Genomic DNA, 15,363 nt, shown 5'->3' on the forward strand with positions numbered 1-15,363 from the left:
GGTTCAGGCTGCCAGCCACACTGCCGTCTAGGGATCCAGCAAAAGAGCCCCAGACCATTATGCTTCCTCCTCCATGTTGGTTTCATGGGTTTAAGTACTAAGCAATGGCTTGAAAAAGCACCTGCTTTACAGTGTGTGTTAAGCCCAATTTTTAAATGGACAATTATTTTAATAGTAAGACGTGGTGTTTTGCTAAATCACCCCCATTCTTCACTTATGGCTTCCAAATCTTTTTGAAATCCTGTCTACATATAGGAAAATCTCAGCGTATAAGATAACCTACTCTATGCTGTGTACCCAGCGCGATATCACTAGTGACTGGACCCCGCAAGGGTGCCTGCATCGGCCAGTGCAAACACACTTGCCAATGCCAGCAGCAACGGAATGGCCCCTACTAATGATATAGCCAGTCGGACCTGCATGCAGGTCCAACGGACTATGTTGCGGACTACGCGTGGGAGCAAGCATAGTCAGTGACCTTGTTCATATCGTCCAGTTTGTTTGCACTATTTGTTTTTCTGATGTGTCGGAATTTGCCAAATCGTTCAAAAAATCATCTAGTGTGTACCCAGCTTAAAAGCAAGCCCTGTTCCTTCATATTCCTGGTTCCCTCAGAGATCAGTTGAAACTTATGGTGCGTACACACTGGGCGATTTAAAGTGGACGACTGAACGATGACGTTATCGTTCAGTCGTCCATTTTTAACACAAAAACGATGAACGATAACGACGACGCGCGTTCCCACGGGTCGTTCGTCGTCATTGTTCATCGGGTTAACATGCAGGCCAACCTGACGATGTCGTCAGGTTGTTGCATGTTATGGAATGGGGGAGAGAGCTGAACGATATCGTTAATGATATCGTTCAGCGGATGTGCTCAATGTCATGAACGACATTGAGCACACCCTGCTGGGGACACACTAGACGATATCGCTCAGGGAGCATTTCGTCTAGTGTGTGCGCACCATAAGCCATAACTTTGCATGACGGACAATCAAAATACGTAATCTAGGTGCCTTTCTCATCTGTAGTTCTGATTCTTTCTATAAAGAAAATCTTGTTGTCCTCTCATCAGTGAAAAAAGATTTATTCCCGATGGCAAGTTTAGAATCTCATGGTTCGGTAGGATTGCAGTCCTCAAATTTTATCTCCTGCTTAGTCTTTGCCTGTTTCAGACACTGCCAATTAAGGTTCCCAGCTGTCTCCTTGCCCAGGTCCATACTTTGGTTTGGGCAGTTGAAAATTCCCAGAACTAGCTTCATCAACTTACAAAGGGCCACAACAAATGATGGTCAAGGTTTCCTGGAGATTAAGCTTTATTATTTATCCTTCACCTTAGCCATACTGATGAATGGTGGATAAACCTGGAGATGTTGGGATGTGTAGTAGCATCCTTGCCCTCGATGCTAGGTATCTCCCCTCCTCTTCACCCTATAGTCTGTTCTACTCACCTGGCTATTAACTTTACATGCCAAATGAATGTCTTTGGTACCAAACATTTTAAATTGACCTGTAGCCCAAATCCCTTGCTCCACATTGGGGTAGCCCTAGATGTCGAAAAACCCTTGCCCGCACCCTCCCTCTCGATTTTTATAATTAAAATTTGGCACTTGACTGCAATGTAAAAAACTACTGCTTACCTCAAATCCAAGTCTCGACAACTCCTTCAGATTTGGGGTCCATGGTACTCTTCCCAAGGACTTTCAGGCCTTTCCATTCTCATTCTTCTGTTTTGTTCCTCTCTCTTCTTTTTAGCCACTTTATTTCAGTATTTCCCTACATATTAGTGTCCTAATTTTGGGCAACCCTCCCCTAGGTACCAGTTATGTTTTCTGGCCATGGTTTGCCTTTTACGATTTTTTTTTTTTTTTTGTCATGGTGCTCCAGTTTTATATTGTTCCAGGTGTTCTTATTATACCAAATTTGTAAAACTGTTTCTAAAATGTCTTTTGATGCTTCTCCTCTTTGTTATGCCTTTCTTGCCACTGTGTTGGCCTGTCCTCTTGGTATAGGTCATTTTCTCTTTGAAACTATAAAAAAAATAAGAAAATTTTCTCTTAAACTTTTCGCTTAAATACGCCTGCGTGTTCTGGTGCTTCATGGCCCAGCTAAGCCTCTTTTTTTTTTTTTTTTCTTAAGTGCTTAAACTACTACCTTTCCCTGGAAATTGCCCTTAGAATAGATAGGATTTTATTTATACAGTACATGCGTCTGAATGAATTGCATTTGTATTAAAAATGTAGGTCAGATAGATGCATTATTTGACTACCAGTCAGTTGCGTGCCTCACACTGCCTTGTGAAGAAGAGTAAATAACATTTCGAATTGTAAAAAAAAGTCTGTAATGCCATTTGCCTAACAATTTGTACAGTTGATACATTGTAGCTTCCATTGTCAGAACAGCTGTTTATCATCTAGACCAGTTGTTCTCAATATATTTTAGTAAATAGAACCTTACAAAATCTTCCCATCTTACTACAGAGAGAAAAAAAAAACCTCAAATGGTGCATAATTAATGCTTAATTGTTGCAGCTGTGAAGGAGTACTGTCAAGTCTTATATTGGACTCTATAAAGAAAGACTATCATGAAAGAAAGTAACACAGTGCTACAATCTAATGGTGCGTACACACGGGACGATCGACAATGATAATCATATCGTTGTATGATATCCCGGGTGTGCTGGATGATCAATATCGTCCATGCGTGCCTGCGCATTGCAGGTCGTTGGCCACCGAAAAATTAACGATATGATCGATATTGTGTTCGTTCGTATCCTCCATTTTAATTGTACAGTGTGTATGCAGCTTAAGCAGATAAGCTACAAGCAATATAAAAATCAGTCGAGTTTTACTTAGTCAAAAACCAATAGAAAGTCATTAATATGATTTAAAAGGACAGGAGCTATAAGCATGGAACAACTATAATCATCACAGTTATGGACAAATAAGAACAATTATAGCGCATTATTAGAGCATACAGTTCAATAATAATACTAGCACAGAGGGAGATTTTTATCTAAGCTGTCCAGAATTGTGCCCTCCAAACGAAGGTCTCCTATAAAGCTTAGTCACATGCAGTGTCCCAAAAGTCAGCGGCTATAGATTGTGCTAAGCTGTTGCGCTGGTTAATAAATGATGTGAAAGTGGCCTGTAAGATGAAAAGCACCGTCCAAGTCCGGTGATGATGAGAACTGCAGTCTGGGACCAGTTGTAAGAGGCAGGCACGCGGTAAAGTAGCTCTAAGTGCAGCCGGCACTGTGAGTGGATGGCCGGCACGTGAAAGTCCGTGTGGTTGGTTCGATGCTGAATAGAGCTCCTGTGGTGGTCGCAAGTAGAACAGCGGCAGTGCCTGACGTTTTCCCCGTGGCTCCGCCCACGGCTTTGTCAGACTGACTTAGTCAGTCATATTATCTGACGTGCACCTGCTTAGTGTTGGCACTGGTGTGTACTGTGATGGGAGGTACAGTATTTATTCATGAAACCAGGCTCTGACTATATCCTTCTTGATTAGGGGTGGGCAGTAAGCTGCCTCCTAGATGCCCAGATGTTGTAGAACTATACATCCCAGCACGCCCTGCACCAGTTTTGCTATTTGGCCATGCTAAAACTGGTGCAAGGCATGCTGGGATTTGTAGTTAATAAACAGCTGCAGGGCTGCTTATTGCTCACCCCTGCTCTTGATGGTTCATGCAGTGGATGGAACCATTGTATAGTGCACAGTTTCTCAAACCCAATAAACTTAATTGGACAAAAGTGCAAGTTTTCTGGGTTGCCTTATAGAATTATAAGTGTAGGATCATCTGTACATTTTAAACATGTCAATCCCATAATAACTGCAATTACGGTCTACCTTCCTGCACTGTTAGCGGTTTCTGGGGGCCGGAGTGAGAAACATTGGTGATAAATATTTGTGAATGCCTCAATGGTTGCTACATAATTAATTAATGGTTATATCCACAATGAGTGCCTACAATGGGTGTAGGGGGGAGTCAACTTTGTTCAGAGGTTCTGCAAAACTGAAGTGCTGATTTGATGCATCCACACTAATACTTTAATTAACTTGGTCAAGATTTTAATAAGTAGGAATTAATTGATGGCGTACTTTATGAAACTGTTGTCCTTGATATGCTTTGTAGCAGCTGGTCACTCCAGAAACCATGTTAGGTCTGCTATCCTAGTGTCCCATTTCTTTTTGATAATAAGTTTCTCTTTATTGTATGTATGTATGTATGTATGTCAGGCCAGAGCAGACTGCTCCAGATGGACGGCAATGAGCCTGGGGCGCTCTGTGTGCTGTCTTTTTGCTGTCTTTTTATCAATTCACTCATGTGAGTCAACACGTTTAAAAATAAATAAATAAAAAATGATCCCACAATGTCTAGTGCAAAGTATTATCCTGCTGTTTGCTGCCGTTATAACATGATACACTCCATGTAACGGTTTGTGACTTCTCATATGTTTCAGAATATACATATTATGGGAGGAAACCTATATTTGTTGTGTTGTACTGTAGGGCAGAAAACAACCTGTATTCTTATTGAGCAGTAAAAAAAAAAAAAAAAAAAAAAATGTCAGGGACCCCAATAGGTCAGAACCTATAACTTAAATATTATGTTCTGGTGTGCCACCTTATGACAACTTCTTTCCTTTCTCTTGTCTGTAATGACCGAATTACAAGCATTACCACCACCCAATATACACAATTGTGCAGGCTCCACGACACAAACTAGCACTTTGTTAGTTCGTCTCCCCCTGTTTCTAGCAATCAATAGTAGTTAACGTGTAACTTTTAGCAATCTAATAGCTTCCTCAAGGACTGGGTTCTGGAGTATATAGATAATCTAGTAAAGATAGGGCTAAAACAAATGTCAGATTGCTAAGTACAACGCTCACAAAGCTGATGGTCTGTTCACACAAGTAGTAGGGGTGTAGTGACTAAGTTGGCTTTAAAGCATTTTTAAACCTTAAAGTAGGGGCATAATTCAAACACTTAAATTCTTTTGAGTCTCCAGCTTCAGGAGGTAAATATTTCACGAAGAAAGTCAACTCTGTGCAAGGTCTTTGGGCTGCTTATCAAAGGTCATAAGAATTGTTATACAGTCATTACAAAGGATTTAACATTATAGTATTTGTCCCAGTTTTGATCCCCTTTCAAAGCGTTTGACTGCAATTAACCCTGTGTTTTGTTCTTATCCTATAGGTGTGTCGTAGTGTTATTAAATCCCAGGAAGAACAAACAGCATCATATTCTAAACAGCTCCAGGTGAGTAACATTGGCAGCAGCAAATAATAATATTAATCACAAGTAGTATATCTCCTTACTAAATCTGTGATCACCTGTACTCTCCATAAGTACAATTTGTGCTCCTCATTTCAATACCTTTTTTACTTCTCTTGCATGGACAGTTATCACGTTTTCCTGTAATTATTCTTGGTTCGCCCAACAGAGAATCATTTACAGTCAGGTGCATAAATATTGGGACATTGACAGAATTTTCATAATTTGGCCTCTATTCACCACCACAATGGCTTTGAAATGAAACAAACAAGATGTGCTTTAACTGCAGACTTTCAGATTTAACTTGAAGGTAATTGCATCCAAATCAGGTGAACTGTGTAGGAATTACAACGGTTTCTATATGTGCTTCCCACTTTTTAAGGGGCCAAAATTAATAGGACAAACTAAACAATCCTAAATCTAACTTTCACTTTTTAATACTTTGTTGCAAATCCTTTGCAGGCAATTACAGCCTGAAGTCTGGAACGCATAGACATCACCAGACGCTGGGTTTCATCCCTGGTGATGCTCTGCCAGGCCTCTACTGCAAATGTCTTCAGTTCCTGCTTGTTCTTGGGGCATTTTCCCTTCAGTTTTGTCTTCATCGTGAAATGCATGCTCAATGGGATTCAGGTCAGGGGATTGACTTGGCCATTGCATAGCATTCCACTTTTTAGCCTTAAAAAACTCTTTGGTTGCTATTGCACTATGCTTCGGGTCATTGTCCATCTGCACTGTGAAGCGCCGTCCAATGAGTTCTGAAGCATTTGACTGAATATGAGCATATAATATTGCCCGAAACACTTCAGAATTCATTCTGCTGCTTTTGTCAGCAGTCACATCATCAATAAATACAAGGGAACCACTTCCATTGGCAGCCATACATGCCCACGCCATGACACTACCACCACCATACTTCACTGATGAGGTGGTATGTTTTGGATCATGAGCAGTTCCTTTCCTTCTCCATATTCTTCTCTTCCCATCACTCTGGTACAAGTTGATCTTTGTCTCATCTGTCCATAGAATGTTGTTCCAGAACTGTAATGGCTTTTTTAGATGTTGTTTGGCAAACTCTAATCTGGTCTTCCTGTTTTTGAGGCTCACCAATGGTTTACATCTTGTGGTGAACCCTCTATATTCATCCTTGTGAAGTCTTCTCTTGATTGTTGACTTTGACACATATACACCTACCTCCTGGAGAGTGTTCTTGATTTGGCCAACTGTTGTGAAGGGGTTTTTCTTCACCAGGGAAATAATTCTTCTGTCATCCACCACAGTTGTCTTCCGGGTCTTTTGGTGTTGCTGAGCTCTCCGGTGCATTCTTTCTTTTTAAGAATGTTCCAAACAGTTGATTTGGCCACACCTAATGTTTTTGCTATCTCTGATGGGTTTGTTTTGATTTTTCAGCCTAATGATGGCTTGCTTCACTGATAGTGACAGCTCTTTGGATCTCATATTGAGAGTCGACAGCAACTGATTCCAAATGCAATTGTCACACCTAGAATCAACTCCAGACCTTTTACCTGCTTAATTGATAATGAAATAACGTGGGAATAGCCCACACCTGTCCATGAAATAGCTTTTTAGTTGATAGTCCCATTACATTTGGCCCCTTAAAAAGTGGGAGGCACATATAGAAACCATTGTAATTCCTACACCGTTCACCTGATTTGGATGTAATTACCCTCAAATTAAATCTGAAAGTCTGCAGTTAAAGCACATCTTGTTTGTTTCATTTCAAAGCCATTGTGGTGGTGAACAGAGGCCAAAATATGAAAATTCTGTCAATGTCCCAATATTTATGCACCTGACTGTATATATCAATAAAATCTGAAGTTAATTTCAGGTCATTATGTTCCTGCTATGCTGTACCAAACCTCAAGATCTGTATACTAGAGATTTTTAAATGGCAACTCCTGCTCTTGTCTTCCACAGATGTGTTGCTAATCTTAACATTCCTTGCCCTATAACCCAGATAACACACTTCAGCACATTGCTGCCAGTCAAGCACTCAGTTTGCCGACTGTTTGTATACACTTTCTCCCAAGTCATTTGATCTCTTCTTATTTTGGCCAAGCTGTTCTTGCTATTTTTTCTTCTGTCTCCCTCTTGAAGTTCCAGGTCTATTAATGGCTCCTGTAGCTAATGATTGACCTGGAGGGCTCTTATTTTCCCCCTCACACCTCTAGGTGACAAGAGTGCATCAAAGCAGCAGGGATCTCTGTGTCCTTGACGCAGAAATGGAGGTCGTGCTTTCTGTTGTACATGCCGAATGATTAAGCATTGGATGATAATGCATTCTTAACCTGGTGTCATGTCAAGTTCTTGGAATAGCGACCTTAAAACCAGTAAACCCAAAACACAAGCTCCTTTGTGAAATATACTATAGTGGGAAGCATTTTAAAAGCTCAAGAAAAATGCATATATATTTATGTAAATTTACATAAAGCACAGCTTTGTCTCAAATAAATATATTCTAGATTTATGTGAACAGGACTTGTCTGGTCTAGAGATTGTAATGATCTTTGTACTTGGTAATATACATGGAAGACCAAATTGCAGCGATTTTTTATTTTTTTTTTAATCTTGGATGTTGTGCTATAAAATGATCATTACTTTGTCTCCCCACCTTTTTGTTTCTGTTCTGTGTCCGTACTTCTCCCACCTCCTTTCTTAAGGGTGTCCTGCAATTACTTCAATCAATGTTTATTAAGTGCAAATGCAATTCAGTGAAATTACATGTAGTTATACAAGAAATCCAGGGGTAAACGTATATAAAATAACCAGTTACATTATATATTCAATCTAAATATCATAAAAGGAAAAAAGCTAATTTTAACTTGCTTTTACGTGATTTTAATGCTCCCAAAAATGCTTATTTTGATGGTAATAGTTCGAAAATTAGGGCAAGGATGACTATTATGACTATTTTATTCGCCATGGTCACACTACTTTTGAAATGGATATCCTCTAAGTGAAGCAGTGTGTGACTAATCAAACTTTCTGCCGCCTTGACTACACTGTTAATAGACCTACGTTCTGCCTGTGTGCTATTGCAATATGCAATGCTGGGTACAGTCTTGTGCGACCGGCAATCGTGACGATGTGCAGGGGCACCCTGGACATCGCGTTATTGCCGGCACACGCTGCAGCACTTAATGAAGGATAGAACGATCACTCGTTTCGTCCTTTATTAACATACGTAGCGTCGCATGCGATATCGTCAGGCTTGCTGTGCAGAAAAACAAACCTGACAAAGTCCCATGTGACCGCAGGAGCGCGCATATCGTGCACATACACTGCACAATTTGTCATTCCATATTGGCAAAATCATCTAAATCGGAACGACATGGCTCCAGTGTGTACCCAGCTTATGGATACTTTCATTTACACATCTGTAATAAAATGTTAAACTGTTCCTGGGTAAACCAGTAGCACACAATAGTCATAGGAAGAATAGGTGGAGATACGCCATTACCATCACAGAAGACATGTGAGATAATTTGCGATATTAAGACCCAAAAACTTAATTCGGTCCTCATCTCCACTTCTTTTATTATTCATGCAAAGTGGGTGCAGGTCTGTTCTCATTGACCTCCTAAACTCAAGAATAACTTCTTTTGGTTTTCTTATTCTTTAGGGCAGATGAATAGTCTCCCCCCCCCCCCAATTTTACGAGACCTTTAACTGTGTTCCTATAATTTTACTTTACCCCCATCAATAGTTAAACCCACCATAGTGAGTGGTATCATCTGCAAATTTTACATTTGCATATTTGGAATATTATAACCAATACTAATTCATTTATCAGTTAACAACGTTGGAACAATAGAGTTAAAGGCAGAGCTGTAATCTACTCCCTTGTTGTCTAAATGGCAGAGGACATCATGGAGCACTTCCAGAACTTTCTTTTGGGTCTATTTTGCAGTCAACATCGACACTGGGATTTCATTTATTTTCCTACTCTTTCTGTGTCTGGGAAAAGGATCACTTCCATTGAAATGTGGCAAAGGTACCTGTTCAGGTGTCAAGCTAAATTGCTTGGTCAGACTAGATGCTGAGTGTGGGGGTGCTTGGCAGAGAACAGACATCTACGCTTGCCTGTGAGTACCCCCACAGTTGCAGCAGAGCCAGTCTGAGCTAGGTTCCTCATCCAGGCAGTGGTGATGATCTCAAAACCGCTAGTTGCTAACAGGAAGCAGAGCAGTGATTCTACCTCCTCTTCCGCTCCCTCAGGAGTCATGGAGATCAACCTGGCCCTCTTTTGACACACTGACTCCCAGGCACCCTACCTGCAGCACCTGACAAGCAGATTTGGGCTCTGGGTATCCATGACCTAAGTCGGTGCAGGTCGTTGTCCTCTCTGGAATGGCTTTCGGACTCTGCCACCACAGTCCAGACCCAAGACCTGCCTGTTTCCAGCAGTTCAGCGAGGGATTTCCCTTGGGTTTCCATATTCAAAGGGGTTGGGAGTGTTCATAGGATTCTGTCCCAGCGATTTTTTTCTGGCTCACTTATAAGGACCATGGTGGTGTGCAGGGAGTGGCAGCCCTGGTGCAGGCTGTGTCCGGTAGTTTCTACACGTTCAGGATAGTGAAGTCTAATATTCCAGCCACGTCTCTTTTTTAAGAGTAAAAAGAAACAGACCATTTATTTTCCTTCTCCTTAGTTGGAGGATTTCTTGCTTGGGTTTGACAAAAAGGGAAACTCCTCCCAAAGAAGATCCTCCCTCCCATAGCAACTCTTGTGGAAGACCACCACCATTTCGAATCCCAGCTCTGCTACCCTTAAGGAAATCAGAAAAGTTGAGCTCACTTTGAAGTGTGGGGGTCATTCAGACCCGCTCGCGAGTGAAGGTCGCTCGCAAGCGGGTCGATGTTGGGCGAATGCGCACGACGGAGGGAGCTCCGTCGTGCACATGTGCAAGACCCGGCGAGCGACGAGAAATACGTCGCTCGGGGTCTCGCACCAAAGGGGGCGTGCTGTCGATGGTGACTGACAGCACGCCCCCTTTGGTGGGCGTGCCGGGGGCGTGGCTGCCAGACGGAGGCGTTCCCATGGGAACGCCTACTGTCTGAGTCCGGCCCCACTGACATCAGTAATGATGTCAGTGGGAGTGATTTTGGCTCTGATAGAACCAAAATCACTCCTGGGCTTGCTTAAGCGAGACCCTACCGCAGGGTCTCGTCGCAAGCCCGATGGTCTTTGACCATCGCGACCATCATCATGGACGCTCGCATAAGATGTGGGTGGTAACCCACAGCTATGCGAGCGTCCAAAAGGCCGCTCCACATTTAAATAGAGCGTTCAGCTCTGAATCAGGCCCAGTGTCTGCACAGCAGCAGAAGCCTCACTCACACCCATTGTGGCTTCAGCCTGGACTTCTGGTGATTCAGTCGTTCCTCAATCAACTGGATAGGCTCAGTCACTATGTGGGCCTGGACTTTAGTGACTGACATCGGTCTTCGTGGCTGGCGGGTGGTTACCCTACTTATAGTAGTTTCAGGAGAAAAGGATTTAATATAATTAAAAAAAAAAAAAAAAAAAAACACCTACCTTCTTAAATTTAAAAATTCACCATTTTCTTTGACAAACGATCTCATTATTTGTTTTCATTTTTTTTTTACTTTTACTCATTTGGCATGAGCATTTTCTTTTATAGCTGTAACTGATTTTAATGAGATTGGTGTTCAAGTTTTTTTGAACATTTTCATAAGTATGTATAGCATCTATTGACTTTGAATGTGCTGGATTAATATGAACATTTCTGGACCATTATTTCAGCCTGGGACATAACCAGTTTCAGTAAACTGAGGGCCGTGCGCAAAGTATTTTGTCAATTGCAGCTTATTTTCTAACACAGATGAAAAGTACACAAAAAAACTGTAGAAACCATTCATCGTATATAAGTGGTTGGGTCAGCTCCCCACTGTGACATGTGGCGCCCATACAGCATGTGTTACTAATGCAGGAGACTACGGTACAGCACTTGGTGCCCCAACCCGCCGGCTTTATTTTGCCCACCCCGTCTTAGACTGTGCTAATTATATCAGAACAGATTTTATTTTTTTGCCAAGCAGCGGCTCTTTGCTTGCAAATGTTTCACAGTGCAATGGCTGACGCCACAGACTTTTTTCCATGGCGCACAACTGATTAAAATAAATAATGAAAAAAAAATTAGCTGTTTTTTTTTTTAAATATATTTAATCAATGGAAAGTATAGTCCCTATAAAATCTCCACTACAAACAATTCTTCAAGTTTTAAAGGATATCTACCTTTTGTGGGTTAGTTAATGTATTCCCTTTTTTTCCTAACCTATCTTAAATTGTGATGTTTTAGGTTAAATGAGTGAATTAAACAGGTTTTGTCCTAACTCTGTGACCATAAAGTCAGAAAGCCGGTGACATGTTGAGTAAACTTTAATTTTAAAAAATTTCCTTTCACAGGTTTATTCTATGTAGAACATTCTAATAGGCGCACAAGCTATTTTGTATTCCAGAGACTCAGTCATTTTACTGACTCACCCTCATGGCTGGAGGGCAGGATGTAGGTGTCATAAACTTTAGCAATGAAGTTCTAAATAATACATCTTGTGGAACATTCAAGCATTGCTGAGCGGTGCATATCGAGATCGCCTCAGCATATGGGTGACACGCACCCCGTTCCCACAGGTAATGTACACCCATTTTGTGAACACCCTCTTCATCAGCCTCAGTGTTGAGTTTTCCACAATCAAGTTGGTGTTAGTTGTTGGGGAGTCTTGGGGCTTTTTCAGGAGGATTTCTTGCCTAATCAATGTATGGAATTGTGCCAAGTAGCTCAGAAGGCATCATGGCTCACTGCAGCTGTGTATTAATGCCTTGGGGTCCCCTCACACTTTACGGATGGCACCATATTCTGAGTGATATTTTCAGCAGAAGATAGGAAACACTCTTTTAGAGTCTTTCCTATCACCTGTGCCACCACCATCTTGCCGAAAGATGGTGTTGCTGGCAAAAAGTATAGGAGGACCACTGAAGTCCTACAGTACCCAGGGAGCAGGGTTGTGACCTTGATCCAGGGACCCATATGCACCTCACACCCTGCACCCATTACATATGCCAGTTGATCATTGCTTCAGATATATATTTTTTCATCTTAAACCAACAGAAAATTTGGAGAAACATCCAAAGTTATATTTACATCTACCCCCCATCCTTTGGGAATTTGCATAACCTCACATTCATTGTTTTGTGCCTATTAATTTCCCATTCTTAATGAATAACCTATTTCTCTGTATGATTTGTGAGCTCCAGCAAATTGTTACCATCTGCTTAAATATTATAATAATGTTAAATTATTTGTTTGCTGTAAACCTTTTGTTTCCACAGTTACTATTCTTAAGTAATTTTCCATGTGTAGCTCGATTGCCCCTTGATGTCTGGTACAGTCATTCTCATTTGACTTTCTGCAATTAAATCTGTCGTCTTTGCAGGGGACCATGTGCAGCTGGTCCCCGACTCCGAGCAGTGCCCCCCAGGCACCTATGCACAGATGTGACTGCTTATTGAGAAAAAATTACTTTGCCTATAGTTGAATATACCATTTATTGATTTATTTATTTTTAATCCGTACTTGCAAGTGAATTGGGTGTACACTGCTGAAAAAAATGCAAGTGTGCACTTACAATCCTGTAGCAGTCAATCAGTTGTACTAAGCCTCACCTGTAATAAATGTAAATTATGTTAAATTAGCCAAGCTTAGTATAACTCCTAAAATGCTGGCTATTATAGAATGGTAATACAGACCTATTTTTAAAGACTATGGAATCTAGTTTGCATAAAGTAATGTATATGTATTGATGAGATAATATGGCTTTGTTTAGGAGATACCGGCTCTTCTCTGGCTAGTATAAAACAGTAGGGAGAAGTCATGGTGTCTATAGGAAACGCCTCATGTTCCTCCTAGTGGCGTCCACATGGCTTCGTTCGGTTTTCAACTCCCACAATTCATACTGGTTATTTTAGCTTAATGGCCCTTTAATGACAGCTCCCTCTACAGTTGACCCTTTATACCTCCAAAAGTAACACCTATAGCTTTAAATGCTGCATTTTGGCACAGGTGCGGGTGACTGACTGAATCGCAATATTGTGTGAACTGAACAGTTTTATAGTAATTTATTGAAGATGTGTACATAACTTATTGCTGTGGGCTTTACTTGTATTTTCTTTAATCGCTAATGTGCTGATTTTCTGTCTTTTTTTTTTTCAGAAAGACAATCACCGCACTTGCGTTTTCTCCAGATGGAAAGTTCTTGGTCACAGGAGAGGCAAGTGTTTGATATGTACCATATATTGTAAGGGGTCTTCCATGTGTCACAGTTCTACAGAAGACCACACTTGGGGAGTTTCCTGGAGTGATATGCTGCAGGATCTTTCTGATCCGATATGTCCATATGTGTGTACTTAGCTGTAAGTGATGTTTTATCAGGATCTAGTCCAAGTTACCCCATAGACTGTCCCAGATCAAAGAAAATCCAGTGTGTTTAGCTGTTCAGTTTTTCAGCACATTCCCAAGCCACTATAAACACTGCCTAATGTGTACGGAAGGCCATGCCATGTTTTCTACTTTAAGCTTACAATTTAGATATGTGTGCTTATGTAGAGTATGTACGGACAAGTGTCCTGGGAAGATGGGTGCCAGCAGTTTTGTAACAAACAACTTGTGGGCCATGTAACAAAAACAAATTGGGTGTGTGGTAGTGTAAATTGGCAGCTAGTTTTTCACATACTGAAATGGATTAATTAGGATTATAGTAAGATTCCTCTAGTGCTGAATTTACTGAAACTGTAGGGACCCCCAGTGCCTAACCCTAAACTCACCCTAAACCTAACCCTATATCTATATATTATTTATTTGAATTAAAAACATCCACATTAGAACAAAGAACAGTTGCAAGATCCGTGTCTTCCCAGCGCATCAGGTGGTAAAGGACTTAGGGCAGAGGTTCCCAAAGTCCGCCATTACAGTCCACGTTTTAGGGATATCCAAGCTTGAGTTCAGACTGTTAAATCAAATGGATTGAGGTACTAATTAAGTCACCTGTGCTCAAGCATGGATATCCTTAAAACGTGGACTGTAATGGCGGACTTTGGGAACCTCTGACTTAGGGCCTGATTCAGACTTGAGAGAGATATCTCACTCTATTCCCAACTGTGAACCTGAACAAACCATATTGCAATGCAAGGGGTGTAAATACATAAAAAAAATTTATGTGGGGTAAATACTGGCTGCTTTTGCATGTAGCCCACAAATGCTGCACAGCTTTATTATTACACTGCACTTTAGATGTCAGTTTGGAACACTCCTCCCAAATCTAAATCTCTTTGCACATTTTAAATCTGCCCCACCTGCAGTGCAGCATGGTTTCACCAAGATGATCAGTTGAGAGAGTTATCTCACTCTATTCCCAAGTCTGAATCAGGCCCTTAAGCCATAAGGAATGGTAAGTGGTAAAAGCACCAGTCTAATACTTAAAGTATTAGATTGTATGTATCCTTTTGATGATATATAGATGTTTCCACATACATCTAGCCTCTTTGCGCATTAAACTGTCCTTCTAGTCGTGCCATGCCGTGATGCGAGTCGGTAATGCCGAGCATCTGTTTGTGCGACTTTTTCATTTAAAATGAGCCTTATTCGCAAAGCTATATGAATAGGACTCACAAGCAGAAGCCGCTTCTGCATCTTCTGTGAACCATAGGAGCTGGTTTCCAGTGCTGACTGTTCCTAGGCACAGCATTATGGATTGTTACTGTGTACAGATCTACACTATGGTGAAACACTGCACGGATCTAGCTACTGTAACTGCACAGATTCATATCGCTGTCTGGGACCTGTATTGTCTGAACCAGCAATAATGGTGCCCTACAGAAACGCTGGAGAGCAGACTGTTGTGGCATTTGTTCAACTCTGAGGTAGTTCTGTTTCTACTTCAGGGTCCATAGGGGGTCCACAGGGTTGACCTTGGGGTATAGGTTGGGAACCAAATCCGGGCACCACGCAGTTAAAGCTTTTAGCTCCGAGGATGCACTTGGGTCCACT

General features: G+C 41.3%; 1 protein-coding gene across 2 annotated transcripts in view; it reads left to right on the forward strand.

Annotated features, from left to right (window-relative positions):
* LOC148526430 (mitogen-activated protein kinase-binding protein 1-like) overlaps nucleotides 1-15,363 on the forward strand; it is a 172,665-nt gene that overhangs the window by 70,475 nt on the left and 86,827 nt on the right. For both annotated transcript variants that reach the window (XM_088470298.1, XM_088470299.1), the window contains exons 3-4: nucleotides 5,199-5,261; nucleotides 13,531-13,588. In XM_088470298.1, coding sequence (XP_088326424.1) covers nucleotides 5,199-5,261; nucleotides 13,531-13,588 — 121 coding nt within the window. The remainder of the gene's footprint in view (nucleotides 1-5,198; nucleotides 5,262-13,530; nucleotides 13,589-15,363) is intronic.

The sequence above is a fragment of the Taudactylus pleione genome, unplaced genomic scaffold, assembly GCF_031769625.1.
Source record: "Taudactylus pleione unplaced genomic scaffold, aTauple2 ptg000096l, whole genome shotgun sequence".
NCBI lineage: Eukaryota > Metazoa > Chordata > Amphibia > Anura > Myobatrachidae > Taudactylus > Taudactylus pleione.